The sequence below is a fragment of the Tilletiopsis washingtonensis genome (genome assembly GCF_003144115.1).
Source record: "Tilletiopsis washingtonensis strain MCA 4186 unplaced genomic scaffold FA09scaffold_24, whole genome shotgun sequence".
Classification (NCBI taxonomy): Eukaryota; Fungi; Basidiomycota; class Exobasidiomycetes; order Entylomatales; genus Tilletiopsis; species Tilletiopsis washingtonensis.
In genome coordinates this window covers 170,500-189,347 of record NW_020312021.1, presented here as the reverse complement: position 1 = coordinate 189,347, position 18,848 = coordinate 170,500, and the positions used below count along the sequence as shown (strand labels likewise).

General features: G+C 66.0%; 8 protein-coding genes across 8 annotated transcripts; 3 read left to right on the top strand and 5 right to left on the bottom strand.

The window, feature by feature from the left end:
* On the top strand, nucleotides 1–437 carry FA09DRAFT_152524 (hypothetical protein). Its single transcript, XM_025739200.1, has one exon. It carries the CDS (start codon nucleotides 57–59, stop codon nucleotides 336–338), a length of 282 nt encoding a protein of 93 aa, XP_025595445.1. The 5' UTR covers nucleotides 1–56; the 3' UTR covers nucleotides 339–437.
* A 3-nt stretch (nucleotides 438–440) lies between these two features.
* Nucleotides 441–2,409, bottom strand: FA09DRAFT_302001 (hypothetical protein; the record flags this gene model as incomplete). The annotated part of the gene is made up of 9 exons (XM_025740389.1): nucleotides 441–909; nucleotides 975–1,231; nucleotides 1,292–1,381; nucleotides 1,433–1,540; nucleotides 1,602–1,631; nucleotides 1,689–1,786; nucleotides 1,841–1,864; nucleotides 1,927–2,223; nucleotides 2,298–2,409. 9 exons carry the CDS (start codon nucleotides 2,407–2,409, stop codon nucleotides 441–443), a joined length of 1,485 nt encoding a protein of 494 aa, XP_025595444.1.
* Nucleotides 2,410–3,174: 765 nt separating this feature from the next.
* FA09DRAFT_152465 (hypothetical protein) lies at nucleotides 3,175–5,790 on the bottom strand. The gene is made up of 3 exons (XM_025739199.1): nucleotides 5,324–5,790; nucleotides 5,137–5,270; nucleotides 3,175–5,080 (listed from the first exon to the last, which is right to left on the bottom strand). Exons 1-3 carry the CDS (start codon nucleotides 5,684–5,686, stop codon nucleotides 3,319–3,321), a joined length of 2,259 nt encoding a protein of 752 aa, XP_025595443.1. The 5' UTR covers nucleotides 5,687–5,790; the 3' UTR covers nucleotides 3,175–3,318.
* Nucleotides 5,791–7,121: 1,331 nt separating this feature from the next.
* Nucleotides 7,122–7,743, bottom strand: FA09DRAFT_152460 (hypothetical protein). Its single transcript, XM_025739198.1, has one exon. The coding sequence runs from the start codon at nucleotides 7,653–7,655 to the stop codon at nucleotides 7,317–7,319; it is 339 nt and encodes a 112-aa protein (XP_025595442.1). The 5' UTR covers nucleotides 7,656–7,743; the 3' UTR covers nucleotides 7,122–7,316.
* A 649-nt stretch (nucleotides 7,744–8,392) lies between these two features.
* On the bottom strand, nucleotides 8,393–9,062 carry FA09DRAFT_283159 (zincin; the record flags this gene model as incomplete). The annotated part of the gene is made up of 3 exons (XM_025739843.1): nucleotides 8,393–8,565; nucleotides 8,624–8,793; nucleotides 8,854–9,062. Coding segments are annotated over 3 exons (552 nt in total), but the record flags the coding sequence as incomplete, so codon positions are not given.
* Nucleotides 9,063–11,113: 2,051 nt separating this feature from the next.
* FA09DRAFT_283020 (Zinc/iron permease) lies at nucleotides 11,114–12,203 on the top strand (the record flags this gene model as incomplete). The annotated part of the gene is made up of 4 exons (XM_025739840.1): nucleotides 11,114–11,405; nucleotides 11,457–11,719; nucleotides 11,778–12,030; nucleotides 12,091–12,203. Coding segments are annotated over 4 exons (921 nt in total), but the record flags the coding sequence as incomplete, so codon positions are not given.
* A 416-nt stretch (nucleotides 12,204–12,619) lies between these two features.
* FA09DRAFT_332335 (hypothetical protein) lies at nucleotides 12,620–14,455 on the top strand. Its single transcript, XM_025743416.1, has 2 exons — nucleotides 12,620–12,944; nucleotides 13,095–14,455. The coding sequence occupies exons 1-2, from the start codon at nucleotides 12,695–12,697 to the stop codon at nucleotides 14,264–14,266; spliced, it is 1,422 nt and encodes a 473-aa protein (XP_025595439.1). The 5' UTR covers nucleotides 12,620–12,694; the 3' UTR covers nucleotides 14,267–14,455.
* FA09DRAFT_332334 (hypothetical protein) lies at nucleotides 14,418–18,747 on the bottom strand. Its single transcript, XM_025743415.1, is given in 13 exon segments — nucleotides 14,418–14,760; nucleotides 14,816–14,869; nucleotides 14,925–15,134; nucleotides 15,190–15,271; nucleotides 15,327–15,884; nucleotides 15,946–16,260; nucleotides 16,381–16,382; nucleotides 16,399–16,707; nucleotides 16,763–16,787; nucleotides 16,846–17,119; nucleotides 17,187–17,477; nucleotides 17,539–18,144; nucleotides 18,271–18,747. The coding sequence occupies 13 exon segments, from the start codon at nucleotides 18,684–18,686 to the stop codon at nucleotides 14,438–14,440; spliced, it is 3,465 nt and encodes a 1,154-aa protein (XP_025595438.1). The 5' UTR covers nucleotides 18,687–18,747; the 3' UTR covers nucleotides 14,418–14,437.
* Between the last annotated feature and the right edge of the window lie 101 nt (nucleotides 18,748–18,848).

Here is an 18,848-nt window from a genome sequence, read left to right as displayed (position 1 = left end):
AGGAAGCGAGCGGAGGGGACGCGGGGGGGGGGGGGGGGGCGCAGCTACCAGCTATAATGCTCCTTGAGCAGGTACACCTCCTTCAGGCCGCGCCTCTCGCCCTGCAGGCGTGCCGTGGCGTTTGCTACATCGTCAGCGAGGCCCTGAGGGCCACACACGAGCAGCGCCAGCGAGCTTGCGCTGCGGCCGCGCGCCTCCTGCGCCGCCTGCGCGACTCGGGCGGCGCCGTTGGGGCGGCCGACGCGGCGCGTGGAGTGGCGCAGCTTCTCGCCGTCGCCGGCGAGCGAGGCTTGCGCTGCTCCGGTAAGGTGGAGCTCAAAGGCGAACGTGATGGCTGAAGAGGCGAATCGCTCGCTGATGGAATCGAGATACTCGGCAAACCAAGCCATGAGGCCTTTTTGCATGGAAGCTTCTGCGTCAGCGCCACCTCCTTCTCTCCGCTAGCCACTCTTCTGCTCCGAGACAAACGCACCTGCATCGCGCACCGTCCATACGAGCGAGACGTGGCGCGTGACGATGCTGCGCGCGCTCGCCAGATGCATCAACGTCGGGAGGGCATATGTGATGCCCATGCCGCCAATGAGCATCACCACCTCGTCGAAGGCCTGCACCACCGCCGAGCTCGCTCCGTATGGTCCGTCGATGATGGCAGGCACGAGACACGCGCTCGTGCGCATCTTGCCGCCTTGCTCGCCGTCGTCGTCGTCGGCACGCAGCAGCGTCTCTTCATCGTCGGTGGCGTGCGTCTCGACGTGCGAATGGAGCACGCGCGTAATGCCTCCGCGCACGCGAGCGACGAGGACGAGCTGAGAGTCGGCATGGGGAGAGGGAGAGGAGAGCGTCACGATGGTCCATGGATGGCTCTGCAAGGGCGCGAGGGTGGGGAAGCGCACAAAGACGTGCGAGCCGCTAACAGCAGCTTTGCTCGTCAGCCAGGGGTGGCAAGCTTGCCGGCCCAACAAGTACAAACTCACGGTGCCCACTTGACGGGCGTACGCAACGCAATGCGAACCACTTCGCCACCTCCGGCGCCGAGCTCTGCCCGTCCGACCTCGACGGACGCACGCATGTTGACAAAGTACTGGCTTGCAGCTGCCGAGCGAGACCACTTGAGCAGCGTGGCGAGGCCCCAGATGCCCACGGTGGCCCAGAGCCAGATCCACGAGTTGAGCCCGTTGGCGGTGTGCCAGAAGTAGAGGCCGAGGAAGGACACTGCCGAGAGAATGTGTTGCTGTGCCCCGATGCGTCAGGAGAAGCGGGACGTGGGGGATACGGAGAAGGGGGGACGCACAATGACAAAGAACTCGTAGCTCATATTGCGGAAGACCCGAGTCGAGCTGGCGACCATCCAGGCCATGATGGCCAGCGCCGCCACGCCGCTCTGTGGGGGGGCGTGAGCGCTGCACCAAGCTTCTCGCCGCTCGTCACTCACCCAGTTGGTCACCGCATCAGAGTCCCACCAGGCCTTGAGATTCTCGTAGCCAGCATCGTGCAGCGGCTGCCAGATGAAGGGAATGGTGTGCATCACGCTGAGCAGAAGCTAGCGTGGAAAGTCAGCGAAAGGGCGCTAGTAAATGTCCTTGACGGATGGCCCTGCTCACGACTAAGCGCGCCATCCACTGGTGATACACCTGCGGCCGTGCCGAGGTCAGCCTATGCTACGCTCGCTCGCACCGGCGGGCTCTTACCTGCAAGCGCTCGTGTGAGAGTGCAGTGAGAAAGGAGATGACGTTGACCTTCATGCTCAGCGCGAAGAGAAACGGAATGAGGGCGTTGGCAATCATCGCTGAGAGGAGCTGTCAGTCGTCGTCGGTCGACGCAGTCGCTTCTGCGAGCTCACCAGTGCGAATCGCAAGAGGAGGCGCTAGAGGGAGGGCGTCAGTCTGGACAACCACAGCCCAAGGCAGGCACTACAAGATCACTCACATCCCCACTCGCGCGACGGCCTATACCACGGCTTGACGACGAGCGACCAGATGAACATGCCGGCGGAGAAGACAACGATGACGAGTGTCGCTCCAAGCGCAGGCATGCGTAGACCAAAGCCGAGGTGTCCGAGCTCGACGTAGCCAATGCGCCGACAGAATGCGGCGAGAGCGTAGTATCCAGGCAGGCGCGAGACCAGCCGGGCTGCCAGTTGCGGCCTGGCGACGCGCAGACGACGCAGCAGGCCGGGACCGACGGCGAGGAAGGCGATGAGGGCCAGGAGCACCCAGGTGGTGCCTGTCACGAGCAATGATGCTGAGTCAGCGGCCTCGCGCCGAGGCAAACGACTGGGCATGGGGGGTACAACGCACGGTTCTCGTAGCGCTGCATCGTGTACCAGTTGTCGTGGTGCAGCATGGCGGCCATGCGCTCGGCGGACGGCGGGCGATTGTCGGGCCCGTGGCGCGAGGCGTCGTACGGCATCTCCATGTCGTCGTCGCCATGGCGGGCAAAGAGGCGCGACATGATGGGTCTCGCTGAACAGGATGCAACCTTGATGCACCCGGCGCGGAGGAGGCAGAGGTGAGTAGAGGCGCTGCGTCTCGCGGCATTCCAGGCGACACGGCCGCGGCGCGCGTCGCCTCGGAGCCTTTCTCTCAAAAGGCGCCGGCGGCGCGGGGCCAGCCAGCCGGCGGCTCAGCGAGGCGGCGAGGCGGCGTGCCGACGTGCCGCGGGCCGCGCGCGGCCTCCGCCGTCTGCGCTGGCGCCGCTCGAGCCGCCTCCTCTCGGTCCCGCAGCGCACCGTTCGGCGATCCCAGCGGCGCACGTCAGGCACCAAGTGGCCTCCATTCGTGCCCTCTCACGCTTGCAAGGGAGGCAGTGGATAAAAATTGATATATTGGCAGGAGCGCAGGCCCACGGCGGGCTGGCATCGAGCCATGTGGGCCGGATCGACGGCAAGCTGGGGCGCGTCGGCGGAGGGGAGCAGGGGCAGAGCGGGCTGCGGCGAGACAAGACGGGATGGGAAGTATGTGTGTGTGTGTGGTGTTCGGTCAAGTGTGTGTGTGTGTGTCGGTGCTTGGTAAATGAGTGCGAGGGCGGCTGAGAGCAGCGGCGAGGGGTAATGTGGGCGAGAGCGCGAGCAAGGATGTGAAGGAGGTAACGATGAGGTGGCTGTACGGGGCACACGGGGCTCGTCTTGATGGCGAGAGCACGCTCGTGTCCCCGTCAATGACGAGGCCGGTGACTAGGAATGGCATAGAAAGGCACGTAGCGGCCAACGCGCGCATTGAAAGGGGGGCGGAAGAGGGCAGCGAAGAGTGTCGAGGGCGGTGACGAAGAAGGCGAGGCAGTCCAGGTAGGCGCTTTTTGGTGGAGCAGGGCGAGGCGCCATTACATGGCCGTGCCCGGCTCGAGCGGGTTGCGCAGTCGGGTCGGCGCCGGCGGCACGGGCAGAGCAGGCGACGACGAGCTCGGCACGGCGACGCGGGCGCCTCTGCTCGACCTGCGTGGCGGCGCGCTAGAGGGTGCGTTCAACGAGCGATTGTTTGCGCTGTGAGGACGCGGACCTGCGTTGGCAAAGTACTTGGAGCGCCCCTTGGCGTTGGGGTTCGGCGATGTGGCGGGCCGAGAGCCCCAGTAGGAAGAGCCGCGGCCGTCCTCGTCATCGCTGCTGGTGAGCATGCCAGCTTCCAGGTCGTCATCGACGTGCACCGAGGTGAGCGGGTCGAGCGACGTGCTGCCACCGCGCGGCCGAGAGTGCTGCACGACCGTCTCGATGGTGCGCTCCATGTAAATCTCAGGCGTCGGGTAGAGGGCGCCGGCACTGAGCGTGTTGCCGTGTCGCCCGCCAGAGGTGACGGACATGACGCCGTGCTCGCTCTGGCTCAGCTCGTCGTCCTCATCGACGCCGCCCGAGAGACGGTGCGGCGTGTGGCCCGCAATGGCGCTGCGCGTCTGCCAGTCGGGCATGCGCGGCATTGTGGCGTCGCAGGCGCCATGGTCGACGGTGACACTCTCGAAGAGGGACGTGAGCATGCCGCCGGCACCCGTCTCGCCGGCCGGCGAGCCTGGCGCGCCAGTGCGGCTGATCGGCCGGCCGTTGCGTCGGCGTGCCGTCTTGGCCTTGTCGCTGCTCTGCGGGCCTGTCTGGCCGCGGATGAGGCCCGTAAAGACCATCGACGGCTCGTACACGCGCTGCCAGATGGCCACGAGCGTGAGCGTGCCAAAGATGCACGACGTCCACGAGGCGGCCACGATGACGCGCGCCAGCATGTAGCCCAGGCCCGTCTCGGGCCATTCGCTACTGCCGTAGATGGTCGCGGCGACCCACGTGGCGATGGCGTCGAAGATGAGGATGGCAGGGCCGACGGCAAAGGACTGAATGCAGACGTGGACGAGCACGACTTGCAGGTAGCGACGCTCTTTGGAGCTCGTCGACGGCGAGTGCTTCGGCGCGGTGCGGTGCACAAGTGCCGATGGACGCATCGAGGGGAAGAAGTTCTGCGGCGCTTCCGAGGGAGCGCGGCCCGTCGAGACGGAGAGGCGCGGCTCGTTGTCATGAGAGCCCGTGGCGTCGCTGCCGCTCTTGGTCGGCCCCCGCTCGTCCTTGTCGTCGGAGAAGGAGATGACGGGCACGCTCTGCCGCGTGCCTACCGGCGAGGTCGGCGTGACGTCGTTGAGCGGGACCGTCTGGCGCATGTGGTTGGCGTGGATGCGGCCGAGCTCGGCGATCTGCGTCCAGAGCACCGAGATGAGGCGGTAGCTGAGGATGCTGTAGACGAAGAAGAGCACGAATGCCCAGGCGGCCCAGACAAAGAAGGCCGTCGAAGCCGTCTTCATCGAGCGCAGCTGGGCATACCAGATGCGTTGGGCGGCCACGAGCATCTCCTGGCTGAGCTCCGTCTGCGAACCGTAGCGCGCAAGCCATTTGTCGTAGTCGTCGAGCGCAATGACGTACTGCAGATGAGCCACGACGCCGGGTGCGATGACGCTGGCGGCTTGCACGAAAGGCAGCACGCCGCCGCAGATGTTGAGCGTGGCGGGCTTGAGCAGGAGCCGCTTGAAGGGGCCGCGCACCTCGTTCTCGCCCGGCGCAGACGAGAAGGAGTTGGGCACGGCGTGGTACAGACCCCAGGATGCCAGATGCGCGGCGCTGTAGCGATGAATCAGCGGCTGCGCAGGGCTTCTGCAGCGAGCAGCGACACGTACCAGAAGAGCGGCGTCCACGTGACACACAGCCAGAGCACGGCGTACGTGGGCCGCCCGTTCTCGATGCCCCTGTGGAAGTACCAGAAGTACACCCAGAACAGCGAGATGAGCAGGCAGCCAAAGAGGCCAGTCATCTATGCGAAGCATCAGCGTGTGCAGAAGGCGGGCCGCGAGCGCAGGCACGTACCGAGGCGAAGCTGATGATGGCATTCGGAATGGCGAGCCATCCACGCGGCGTGCGCACGAAGCGCACGACCCAGAGCGAGTGCTCCCAGAGACGCCGTGCGAAGATGCTGCCGACGAGCAGGATAAGCACGCCAATGATGGCCGTGCCGGCGTAGAAGTGCGGCCAGGCAAAGTCGAGGTTCCAGTGGAAGATGCGGTGCGCCCACTCGCGCAGCTCGCCTGCCGGGTCGGCGGCGGTGCTGAAGTCGGGCAGCACGCCGCGGATGCCCTCGGGAGCGCGCGAGAGAAGGGACCGTGGCGGCGGCGGCAGCAACTCGTACATGCGGTACAGGTTGTTGTCGCTCAGCGACACGAAGTGCGACATGGTGGGCGACGCGCGCTTGCGGGTGGACCGGGAGCAGAGAGGGTGAGAGGGAGAACCGGAAGCCGAGGAGAAAGGGAAGCCCGCAGAGTCGACGGTGCGGAGGCGTCCTGCGCAGCACACGCGCGCAAGAGTGACGAGAAATCGACGCCGGAGAGAGGGAGAGGAGGTGTGGGAGTCGAGAGGACTGGCGCTCGGGTGCGCTCAGCAGCTAAGGCTCGCCAGGGCGCGGCGGAGCATCTGGGTGCGAGATAGGAGGATGCAGAAGCCAGCGGTCAGGGCAGGTGGTGGTGGAGAGGAGGTGGGCCTGGAGAGAAGCGCAGAGGAGAGACGCGAGAGTGAGGGCAGGCGGCCGCCGGTGCCAAGCCGACAGCAGCATGCGGCCGGCCGGCGGGCGGAGGCGGCGGAGGAGAGACAGAGACAGAACGCCGGCGCGCCGCTCCGCCGGCTCGAGCTGCCCTGCACGCCGCCTGCGCCCAATTCCACCGCCGCCGCGCCCTCGCAGTCCGCCGCGCAGCTGGCCTGCATCGGCCGGGGCGCTCGGGCCTGCTCAGCGCTCCTGCCCGGCCCGCTCGTCGTCACACCTCATCAGCCGCCGGCCTGGCCCCTCGATTATGGCGCACCCTCATCGTGCCTGGACACCGCTGCGCCGCCCGGCCTGCAGCGTGGGAGGGGGCGTGCGAAGATGCACCTTCAGCCCGGCGCTACGGCCGCTTCCCCACGCGCGCTAACGCATCGCGGCGCTAGCGGCACCGGCAGCAAGACGAGTGCGTCCGCTGCCGAGCGCCGAGCTCGTCGAGATCTCCTCCGTCTGGCGTGCTGCTGCGGCGCTGAGGCTGCATGCTGAGGCTGCGATGCTCCTCTCGACGCTCGCAATTCCGCGCTGTGTCCTTCTCGCACGCAAAGTGCTTTTAGCGCTGCACTCAAGGACGGATGCAGGTCCGTCATCGATGAGTTTGCAGAGGGGCAGCTTGCGACGCAGCATCAAGGCTATTCTGAGCTTGGGCGTGAAGGGCGAGCTCGCCATCAGCACCGTCGCCCGTCTCTCGGTGCACCGAGGGGCTGCGAGAGGCACAGACGAGAGGAGGCACACTGGCTCGGCGAGCTGCATCCGGCCTCGAGGCAGAGGAGAGGGCGAGACGGCACCCCTCTCGCATGATGGCCCGCCGCTGCGTTCCCATCACCACGGCATGGCCCGCGCCCGCGCAGCGCATGCGGCATCGGCGGCGGCGCATCCCTGCATCGGCGGCGCTGTGGCTGCCTGCTGCTGCGCCTCGGCCAAGGCCTCTGCGCGCTGCGCTGCACCTGCGCCATGCGGGGGGCTCCATGTGATGCAGATGCGCTTGGGCCGGCGCTCCGCTGCCGCAGCAGAGCCATCGGCCGGCCACCGAGCTCGCCCTCATCTTCGCGGGCGCATGGCGATAAAGGAGCAGGCGCAAGAGGAGCAGGAGCGAGGTACAACAAATACGAATCACGCCCAACGAGTGGCCCGCTCGTTCGTCGTGAGGCACCAGATGATCACTTCAACGCGCACCGCACCGCTGTCCAGGCTCGAAGACATCGCGCGACCGGAGGCCGAGAGGGTGAGAATTTCGCCAGAAGACAACGGGCAGGGCGGATCGGGATGACCTCTTCATTTACGAACAAAGGAAGGAGAGCGAGCTGCACGGTATTGCGACTCAAGCGGCACAAGACCGACGAGACTTTGCATCCGCGCTGAGAGAGAGGCCATCAGCACCCGACGCGAGAGCGAGTCTCGCAACGCGTCGCGTGCCCGCGGCCTCGGCCTCGCTGCGCCAACCGCAGCGCCGTTCGGAGCCGGCCGCAGCCGCATGAGGCTCACAAGCGTGCTGCTGGCGCTTTCAGCAGGCTCTCGCTCCGATGCAAGCTGCGACCTGTGATTGCGACGGCGGGCCCTGCCTCGCGGTGATGACACGACGGCAGCCGCCCAGGGACGCGGTCGAGCACCCATGCGCCTGGTCCCGCCGTGCGGAGCCCGTGGCACACCATGTGAGCACGCCAATGCAGCCGTAGGCCCCTGCCTTTGGTGGAGAGTCCGGGACGCAGCAGCACGGCGGCTGCTCGGAAGAAGCAGTGCGTGCCTCGTCGTCGGCAGCGGCAGCGTGTGAAGGAGCGGCTCACGCTGCTGCACGGCTAGCGCGGCTGTCACGCCGACGCGCCTCGGCTGCGCATGATGTCTCTCTTCTGCGATGCCAGCCGTGCGCCTCGGCTTTCTTCCCTCACCACCCTCTCGCATCCGACGGCTGCTACATGGCTCTGGGCACACGCGAAAGTGGATCATCAGGGGTGCATTGCAGGCCGTCGGGGCCGCGAGGTCATGACCGGCCGAAGGATCTCACGCGCGCAGGGCTGCGGCAGAGGTGCTGTAAAGTAGATGGGGGATATGGGCAACGGAGCGAGGACGGGAGCCGTCTAGTGGGCACCGCAGTGCACCGTGCCGTCGGCGTGCAGGTGGCAGTCCGACTGCGAGGCGCCCTGCTGCGCGGCCTCGGGCGCAGGCGCGGACGTCTGGGCCGCAGCGGCGGCGCTGCTCGACGTCGACGAGGCAGCCGCAGCCGACGAGCTGGAGCTCGGCGCGACGGATGCCGAGGTCGACGACGACGATCCGCCGTGCGCGTCGCCGTCCAGAGTCAGGCCAGCGGCGGGGCCAATCGCGCCGACACATCCACCCTCGACGACGTTGGCGCGACTCCAGCTGTCGATGGCGTACAGCTGCAGCGTCAGCTGGTTCGAGACGGCGAACTCGGGGTGCGTGGAGGCGAGCTCGAGCACGTCGGCGTACGTGTCGGCGACGTGCGCGATGCGGTCGCTGACGATGCTAGGGAGGTGCATGACGCGGTGGAGGACATCGACGGGCCAGACTGGGAGGCGAGAGGAGTCAGCACGGCGCGGCAGGAGTGCTACGAGGGGCACACGCACTGGTCGAAGGCTTGTCCGTGCCGAGCTGGAAGCCAAAGCCGCACGTCTGCTCGAGCGGACGACGGCCCTGGAACGACTTCTCGCAGATGACCGTCTCGTCGGTGGCGTTGTCGCCGCGCCAGTGGCCGTAGTAGTCGGTCAGCTGGCAGTTTCCATCCGGGTCGTCGCAGCTGAGTGCAAGTCAGGTGAGTGGTGTGCGCTGAGGCGGTGCCATTGCTAGTGCTGCTCACCGGAAGAGAACCTTGTCGCTGCCACGCACGATGCGCGAGTAGTAGCCAATCGCGGCGGCGATGTCGCCCTCGCCAAAGTACTGCTTCTCCAGCTCTCCCTCGCCGCCGTTGTCGAGCAGCGTGGTGCGCGCGTAGTCGGCGAGCGTGACCATGTCCTGCAGCGTCTTCTTGAGCTGCAGCGACTGGCTGCCGTTGCAGCTCTCGTGGATCGGGTACGTCCACTCGGCGCCCGACTCCTCGGCGGCGTGCGTGTGCTCGTGGGTGTGCTCGGCGCGCGAGGTGAAGTTCATGAAGGGCAGAGCGAGCGCGGAGGGCGCAAGGGCCATGGCGGCGAGAGCGAGGGAAGCGACGCGCATCTTGGTGGGTCGTGAAGAGAGGGAGGAGGAAGAGACAGGTGAGGCGAGGTGGTGGGCGACAGTCTCCTTGCTTCCACGCTGCTCGACTTATATATCTCCAGCCGCAGATCCGTCACCCTCGAGACAGAATCTGCAGCCACGGTGCGTAGAGGATGCGCTACCTCTGCGGACGCCGAGGAGGAGCTTTCTTCCAGGCGCTTGCCGAACGTCGCGCGACCCAGCCGGCAGGGTGCACGGTGGCGCAGGCGCCAGGCACCCGCACACCTTCGTCCGACTCACAGGGGGGCCCGACGCTAGAGACATCGACCTCACCGGTCCTTGGCATGCATCTCAAAGTCTCGCTGGTGGCTGCATTGGGCACCTCTGCGATACAAAGTTCGTTCGTGCAGGAGAGAGGGTGCCCCTCTGCCCTCCGGCCCGGAAAAAGATGCGGACAGAGATCCGGCCGGCGGCTGGCGGACGAGCCGCAAGGGGCATCTTGTCTGCCCTACAGCGACGCCACACTGCTACATGCCCGCCACTTCAGGACCTGTTCGTCTCGACGAGCATCGGAGCAGCCTCGGCGATCTGAGCGCAAGCTACCTGTTCGGTAGCGCGCTCGGAGGCCCCGGCGTCGAGCAGGAAAACAAGAGCGCCGGCCAAACGTCGACCCTCACCCGGCGGTCGCGTACGCACGTGGCAGCGAGCGCAAGCAGCAGGCGCAAGGCGGACGGAGAGGTGGCGGCGGCAGGCTCGGCGAAACGGCCGCGGCTGCGCAGGCGGCAGGTGTCAAGAGAGCAGCGCCCCGCGCTTCTTGCCCTTGAGCACGATTTGCGAGAGACGTGCAGCGACCCGTCCGGCCCTTGGCGCGCGCGAAAGCGCGCAGATTGCTGCATCTGCGCGAGATGGCGCGCCACCGCGAGGGTACCCTTGAGGAGATGCGTGCGCGTCGCGCGAAATCGCACGCGTGGTGCGGCACCGCAGCTCTGCTGTGCCGCCGCATCTCGCCGCAGCGATCCCATCACGGGTCACGGCGCCACAAGCAGCCGGACAGGCACCCATCAGGAGAACAAGCGTCAGGGCAGCATATGCACTAAAGCGATCCATGCGCGCGCGTCGTCGGTCTTGGCGCTCCTAGTGTGCCGGAAGCAGCACCTGAGCGCCGCTCCGCAGCATGCTGCTGCCCCCTCTGAGCTCGAGAACGTGAAGGAAAAAGGTTGCGCTGCTGGACTGCCGCGCCTCGTGCGTAAACTTGACGAGAAGAGTGAACTGCGCACCTCAAGGGTACACCGGCGCCTGCGGCTGGTGCCGGACCCGGTCGGTCCGCCGGGGCCCTGTCCGCATAGCCGAAGCTGGCCGAAGCGGCAAGCGTGGGCCTCTCGAGCGAGGCCGACGCCATATAAGCATCGGTGGCCGCGAAGTACGGCTGATTTCCAGCTCCACCGTCCTCCCATCTCTCAAGCATGCGTTTCCCGTTCCTCTCCACGCTGACGCTCAGCCTCGCGGCCACCGTGCTTGCGGATGTGGCGCCACGTCCTACGCCGGCCGCCATGGCTAGGCGCCAGGAGGCATCTCCCGTCACGGAGCTGAACATTGGCGGCTCGCTCGTGCCCGTCGCTGTCGTCACGCGCTCCGGCACGCCAGTCACTGTTACCGTCGAGCCGTCGCCGACTGGTGAGTGCTGCGCCGATGGCAGAGAGAGTCAGCACACTGACGCTCGAACGACAGGAATCCCGAACTGCGTGCTGCACGGCGATCACTGGGACTGCCCGCTTGCCGACGGCTCTGTGGACCACTCTGGCCACGACCACGGCGACGACCACTCGGGGCATGACCACTCCGGCCACTCGCACGCCGGCCACTCGCACGGTCCTTCCGAGGAGTACGGCTGCGGCCTTGCGCCCTACACCGACCAGTCGATCCGCCTGCAGATCGCCGCCGTCTTCGTGCTGCTCATCGCCGCCTCGCTCGGTGCCGGTTTGCCCAACATCCTGCGTCGCAAGCCCGAGCCGAGCGACGCGCCCACCAGCGTGCTTGGCCAGCTCTTCTTCCTGCTCAAGCACTTCGGCACGGGCATCATCCTCTCGACCGCCTTTGTCCACTTGCTCTTCCACGCGTTCATCTTCATGTCCAACGAGTGCATCGGCACGCTCGTGTACGAGGCTGCTAGCCCTGCGATTGCCATGGGCGCCGTGTGGCTTGTCTTTGTCGTTGACTGTGAGTCGCCCTCTCCGCGCCTCTTTCTACCAAGGCTGACCATCACTCAAGTCTTCGTGCTGCGCGCGCTTCGCCAGCGCGCCGCTGCCGCTGCAGCAGCGTCGCGGCCGCTGTCGCAGGGCTCGCACGACCCCGAGTCGAAGCTGCAGAGCGACAGCGAGTCTGCCTCTTCGGACGTCGCCTCGCAGGACGTCCCCACAGCCGCACAGGCCAAGCTGCGCAAGTACGACGTGCTCATGCTCGAGGCGGGCATCATCTTCCACTCGATCATCATTGGCGTCACGCTCGGCGCTAGCAATGGCGAGGGCTGGGTGGTGAGTCGCACCGCGTTGAGATGCCAGACCCTCGCATCTGACTCACTCGTCTGCACAGCCGCTCTTCATCGCAATCACCTTCCACCAACTCTTCGAGGGTCTCGCACTCGGCGCTCGCATCGCGCTGCTGCCTTCGACGACCGCCGGCTGGCTGCAGAAGACGATCATGTGCGGAGCGTACGCCGTGACGACGCCGGTGGGCATTGCGATCGGCATTGGAGCGCGTCGGTCCTTCAACACCAACGACCGGTCCACGCTCTTGGCTCTTGGCATTCTCGACTCGATCTCGGCCGGCATTCTGCTGTACACTGGTGCGTCGCGATTCTGGCCGATGACCCATCACGGTGGCTGACCGCTTGATTCTCCAACAGCGCTCGTCGAGCTCATTGCCGGCGACTTCATCAACAATAAGACGATGTCGGGCGCGCCGCTGGGCCGCGCCATTGCCGCCGTCACTGCGCTCACGCTTGGTGCTGCCGCCATGGTACGTGCCGCCGGCTGCCGCCATGCATGTGCATCGCTGACCCTTACTCCGTCCGCCAGTCTGTGCTCGCTCTGTGGGCCTGATGTACCACACCATGACGAGACTCTGAGAGATGGGACGCAGACAGGTCACGTACTACACGCCATCTCGCTCTTGCGCAGGGCACGCTCGCCGCTTGTAACGATGCCATGACCATTCTCGATGCGGCGTGAGCGCGGCCCTGATTCAGCGTGTGCGCCGACGAGCGGGTCTGAGATGATCATCGCGTGCCTGATGTGCTGCGCTGAGAAGGAGGTGGTTGTGAGGAGCAAGAGGCGCCGCAGCACGCGAGCTCGGCAGGAGGCGCGCCGCCGCGTCCGGCGTGGCGCAGCGCCGTGGTCATGCCGCCAAAAGTGGCACGCGTCTCCACTTCCCGCCGCCAACACTTCTCCACACGGCCTCGTCCTCTCACCAGCAACCACATCCACCTCCTACCGCACACACACGCCACCATGGAGCTCGACTACGGCGCCTCCGAGGAGCCTTCGCACCAGCTCGTCGTTGGTGACATTGTCGAGGACGCAGAGCAAGAGCCCGAGGTGCCGCTGAGCCCGCGCAGCGCCGCAGAGGCCAGCCTGCAGGCGCAGCGCCGCCAGGAGGCTGAGCGTCGTGGCGCCTCGTACTATGCCCTGCCGCAGCGCGAAGCTACTGCCCATCTGGAGCTCGAGGTGGAGCGCGAGGAGGAAGAGGAGGAGAAGCAGGGTGAGTGAGGTGCACGAGCAGAGCTGCAGTGAGACGGCTGCGAACGGGCCTGGGTAGGCCCTGCTCGCAGCTCTCGGCACTGTCGCGGAGCCAGTCGGCGGCTTTGATCGGTAGCGCCGTACGTGTCTTGGCTGACGGCTTTCGCACCAGACCTCACGCCGCCGGAAGTGCCTATCCCCATCGGCGGTGGGCTGGATGTGCGTCTCTCCGCGCTGCACCTCTCCGGCCCGCCGATCACGCAGCTCTCCACGAGCAGGCTCTTTGCGCTCATCACGCAGTGGGGCGCCGCACCGCTCGGTCTCGAGTGGGTCAATGACTCGTCCTGCGTCGTCGTTTTCGCCAATGCGATTGCCGCGCTCTCCGCTCTGCAACTCGTCTCGCGGCCCTGGTACACGCCGGCCTACCCGATTCCGGAGGCGCGCCTCGTCGAAGCCGCAGCACGGGTACAGCAGCAGCACGAGCGCAGCGAACCAGTGGAGGACGAGATCCCAAACGAGTTCGTTCTCGCTCTCCTCACGCCTCGCCGCACTCGCGCCGTGCCCGTCAAGCTCTACACGCCTGCCGAGCGCGATGCATTGGCGGCTGCACGAGCGCCTGCGCCGCAAGAAGAGCTGCCCGAGGATGCACCGGCCATCTACGCCGAGATGCAAGCCGAAGAGGCTGCACTGCGGGCTGCTGAGCCCGCACAAGTGGCTTTACGCGCGCTGCGTGCACCACTCTTTGCACGCTTTGCGCTAGACAGTGCGGACAACAAGCGCAGCCAGGCAGCCAGTAGCTCGAAGTGGTATGCGCAACACGGCAAAGGCGCAGGCAAGGACGTCGTGCCACGTCTCCTCGAGGTGCGCGAGAAGAAGGCGCGCGGCAGAGGCCTGGCGGGTGGTGCCATGATGGACGATATGGATCGCGAGCTCGATGAGATGCGCGTGAAGCGCGAGCAGGAGGAGAAGATGGGCATTTCGGCCGAGCCGGCGCCCGCTCAAGATCAGTGGAGGCACGATCGCTTCGAGGGCGTCAAGCGCGAGGATGGTGGACGACAGCGCGGGCGCAGGGCGCAACCTCGAGGCGGACTGGATGCGCTAGACGAGGAGCTGGAGGAGTTCCGCTCAGATCGGGCCCGCTCGGCATCGCCCGTCCGGCCGACGAACAACGGGCAGATTCGCATTCGAGGAAGAGGAGCGATGCGCAGTGCCCTGGCATGGGCAGACGAGGATGAAGTGGCGCGCAGCAGCAGTAGCAAGAAGGCAAGAGGCCTGGAGGCTCGCCTTGGCGCCGGCAAGCTTGCAGATCGCTTCGCAGACAACCTCGAGAGCCGCTTCTCGTGAGCGCGACATGCACGGCCCCACGTCGCTCTTCTGCCCGCTCTCTTGCGCTCGCATGAATCGTCCTTTCCTGCACTCTCGCTGTTGCTATCTACACACCGTCTGGTCCGCAGCTCTTCGAGGCGCACTTCTGCAACGAGTCCCCTCAATGTATGCTCTCACGCTCTCACTATGTCATTGCTCTTCTGCCTGTGCCGTCAACAGGCCCTCGCGCACCCGTCTGCGTTCCTCGCGCTTCCGCGCCACGACCTCTGGATCCGGTGCCGCTCTTTGTGTCGAGCGCGAGGCAAGGCGATGCGAGCGCGTCTGGATGTGCGCCTGCATGTCGTCCAGTCGCACAAGTACGGGCGTGGCTGCGTCCTTGGTGCAGACCGTGCACACCTCCATGGCGTTGCGACCGAGCGGATCGGCCAGCGAGCGCGGTGCTTGCGGGAGCTGTGAGGCTGCTGCAGCGCTGAGACTGCGGGCATCGGGCAGAGGCGCGTCGTTGAGGAACTCTGCGAGAGCGTCGTGAGCCAAGACGAACGCTTGCTGATCAGCGACGCGACTCACTCGAGACTAGGTCAAGCGCCGGGCCGCCAACGTTCTCCTTCCACCTGGACAGATCTGCATGGACGGCATGAGTCTGCGTCACTGAGCACGGCATGCTCACGTCACTCACCAGTGGCGTCGAGCAAGAAGAAGTCGACCTCGTCCGCCTCGGCGACCTCGGGCGCGAGCGTGTTGCGGATCCACTTGGTCTGGTACTTGGCGTACTGCCTCGTGCCGATCTGCATGCGCTCGAGCGCGTGGGCGAAGAGACGCTTGCCCTCGGCGTCGTCGGTGCTGCCGCCGTCGCAGTGCGCCAGGAATGAGGCGAACTCCTTGTAGCCTGCCGATGTGTCAGCGCAAGGCAGAGGCGTGCCGCAGAAAGAGAGTGGACGCACCGATTGCCTGGTAGATGCCGCGAGTGTAGTCGACGTCGGCGCCTTTGGTCCGCAGCTCTTGGATCTCGGCAAGCAGGCCGCGCTGATGTTGCAAAGAGTGAGCCCCGCTCTGTGCCAAGGCAGACAGCCGACCTCACCTCGACCATCTTTCCGACTCGGGCAGCCAGGCGTCTCTGCAGCGTCTCAGGCTCGCACCATACCCACAGCACAAGATGCTTAGCCGCGGCGCCGCCGGCGTCCTTGACGGCTTCAGCTCTCCTGCTCGAGCTGTCCTGTCGCTGCTGCTCCTCGATCCACTCCGAGTGACGCCGGCCCGTCTCAAGAAGGACACGCAGGCTGCGCCCAACCTTGCGGGTGTCGCGCCAGTGCCAGCGCCGAGCCATGGCGGGATCGAGCGTGTCGAGGAGGCCCCACAGCGCCGCGTCGCCGACGTGCTCTGGCAGCTTACCCGGACGCGAGGCGGCGAGCGCCGCCCATGCTTGCTGCTGCTCTTCTGTGAGGACAGACAAGTGCTGCTGCAGAGCAGCGGCGGCAGTGGCGCTCAACGCCGGCGGAGCTTCCTCGTCGTCGCTCCAGCGCTGCTCGTCTTTGCGCTGCAGCGAGACCAGCCGGCCGGGAAAGAGCAGATGCTGAACGTAGTACGTGGTGCCGCCAACCACGATTGGCACCTTGCGCTCGTCATGACACGACTCGATCTGTCGCCAGGCGCACGTCAGCATTCTGGAGTCTGCCGACGGAAGCCGAAGCGCCGCTCACCAGCGCGCCTGCCTCGCGCACGAACTCGCCCACAGTGTACTGCTCGCCGGGCTCGAGAAAGTCCATGAGGTGATGCTTGACGCCCTGCATCTCCTCGCGCGTCGCCTTGTTCGTGATGACGTCGAGGCCGCGATACATCTGCATGCTGTCAGCCGAGACGGCCTCTGCGCCGTCGTACGCGCCGAAGCGACCGTCTCGCGCCTGCAGAGCCTGCGCCACCTCGACGGCCAGCTGCGACTTGCCCGTGCCCGTTGAGCCGATGATGGTCACGACGTGCCGCGATGGCTTTACAGTTGACATTGAGCTGAGGCCGAGGTCCTGAACAAGTGATAATAGAGAGAGACAGGAGGATGGAGGAGAGGGTGTCTAAGCAGAGAGTCCGAGATCCTGCGCAGTGGAGACGGCGCGTTGAGGACACGGCACGAGCAAGGAGGGATGTGGGTAGCGAACTCACCTTCTCGATCAGCGCGGCGGCGATGGGGTGGTAGAAGGTGCGGTTGGCGACGAACGTCTCGCGCGCAAGCTCCGGCTTGATGAGGAAGAGCGAGCGGTACAGCGGGCGCGCATACTTCATGCGGCCGACCGTCGGCACCCAGGCCGCACACTTCTCTGCGTACTGCGTCTTCTTGTCCTCGAGCGCCACAAGGAAGAACGCCAGCAGGATCTCGCCGTTCGTCTCGGAGCTGAAGCCGTAGTGCTTGTCGAGCGCCGAGGCGACTTCTGCGCTGATGTGCGGGCCGAGGTGCAGCCGCTCCAGGAAGACTGATGGCGATGTCTGAGCGCATGAAGCTAGCTGTGGGCGCTGATGTGTACTCACCGACCTTCTGGTCGCTCGTCCAGCCCTAGTGCGGCGAGAGCGTCAGCCACAGCGCGCACAGGCTCTCGCGCGCACGGGCTCACCTCGATGTCCTTCTTGCCAAAGCCCTCCGTGTCATTGCCCTTGACCTTCTCCCACCGCTCCGCCAGTGCGAACGCCTGCACAGCGAGCGTGTCGTCGTACTCCATCTTGACCGGCAGCTTGCCGCTCTCATTATGCAGCCAAGCATCCCAGTCGATCGCCTTGATCTTCTTGCTGATCTCCTCGTTGCTCGCGTAGTAGTCGCTCAGATGCTGCTTGAACTCCTGCGTCGTCACGGAACGGTCGTAGAAGGTCTTGAACCACGAGCGAATGAAGCTGCGTGGTCGCGCGCTGCCGTCAGCGGCCCTGCGTCTTCGCATCAAACACGGCGCGAGAAACTCACGGAAGGAAGAGGTCAAGGCCACCAACGAGATCTTCAAGATGCAGAATCAGGTTTGAGCCAGCCTCGTACGGAATGCTGGAGAATGCATCGTCCGGATCCTCGCCTGCGTGATAGACGGGAACGAGGCGGCGGAAGCGCGTGTTGTTCTTGAACTGATCAAAGGCATCGGCGAGGGCCTTGGAGCCCATGATGTAGCTCAGGCCGCGATGCGCCGGACCTGCCTCGGGGCCGTGCACGATGGAGAGGAGCAGACGCTCGATCCAGACGTTGATGCCCTCGTTGAGCCAGAAGCTGTGGAGCGGAACATGAGACGGAGGCAGCTGGGCAGCGCTCCAGTGCGGCTGTGACTCACTCGCTCCACGTCGCGCACGACGTCAAGTTGCCCGACCAGCTATGCGACAGCTCGTGCAGCAGCACATCGCACTGCGAACGATCGCCGCAGATCAAGCTCGGCGTGAGCGTCGTGAGGTTCGCATTCTCCATGCCGCCGTAGGGGAAGCTCGGCGGCAGGACGACGGAGTCGAAGCGGCTCCATGAGTAGGGGCTGATCGTCTCCTCGGCAGCAGTGAGGTAGCGATGGGCGTTGGTCTTGAACTCCCATTCCGCACGCTTGGCCATCGGCGGCTCGGCCCAGACACCGACGCGAGGGCCCAAGTCGGAGAAGACGAGGTCACCGCCGACGATGGCGATCAGGTAGCTCGGGATGCCGATGGGCTGCTTGAACTCATACACCTTCTCTCCCGACTCGAGCTCGCCCGAGACGGCGTCGCCGGGGTGCGTCTCGGTCGCCTCGATGCGACCGGCGGCGAGCGCAGACATGAGGATGGGAATCGAAGACTGCACGCGCGACGTGTAGGTGAGCTTGTGAGAGGGCGAGTCCTGCACGGGCACGATGGAGCGTGCGTGGATCGCCTGGCACTGCGAGTAGAGGAACGGCATCTTCTTGCCCTCCGTCTGCCTGGATCGAGGAGTGCTCTGTCAGTCAATGAAGGCGTCATCGCCGTGACTGCTGCCCAGTCTGTCCTCGGCGCGTCTTCCCAGGCGCGATGGCTTGGCCCTGAGCGCCTCGGCGCAAGACACTTACTCAGCAGTCAGCCAGCCCAGCGCAGTGCACTTGGCAGTAGTGCTGTAGCGAATGAGCACCTTGAGCTTGTCGCCCTCCTTGCGCTTGCCGATGGGAATGGTCAGTGCGCTGCCCAGCGCAGGCTTGCGCTCCGCCAGCTTCCAGGCGTCGCACTTGCGCCCCTCGACGTCGACATGCTGGATGTCGAGGTAGCTAGTGTCAAGCACGAGCGCGTCGGTGCCGTTCTTGAGCACGAGCAGGGTATGCTCGACGCTGCCGGCAAGCGTCTTTGCCTCCCAGTCGACGCGCCAGTCGAGGTGCAGGTGCGTGGAGCGCACATCGGCAATGTTGCCCTGCGTGTGCCGGTCTGCGTACTCGGGCCGCGGCGGCGCGGGGATGGAGCCGGGCGCCGGCGGGATCCAGGGCACGGAGGCCATGCTGGCGAAGCGCACCGGCGAGGGAGGCGAGGCGAGAAGGGTGGGCCGTGCGAGGCGACGCAGCGGGAGCGTGCGAGTGGGAGAGGGGCGGAGCGAGCGGAGAGCGAGAGAGGTGCGGCCGAAGGACGGGCCGAGGCGCATGTAGTGAGAATGAGGTGCGCA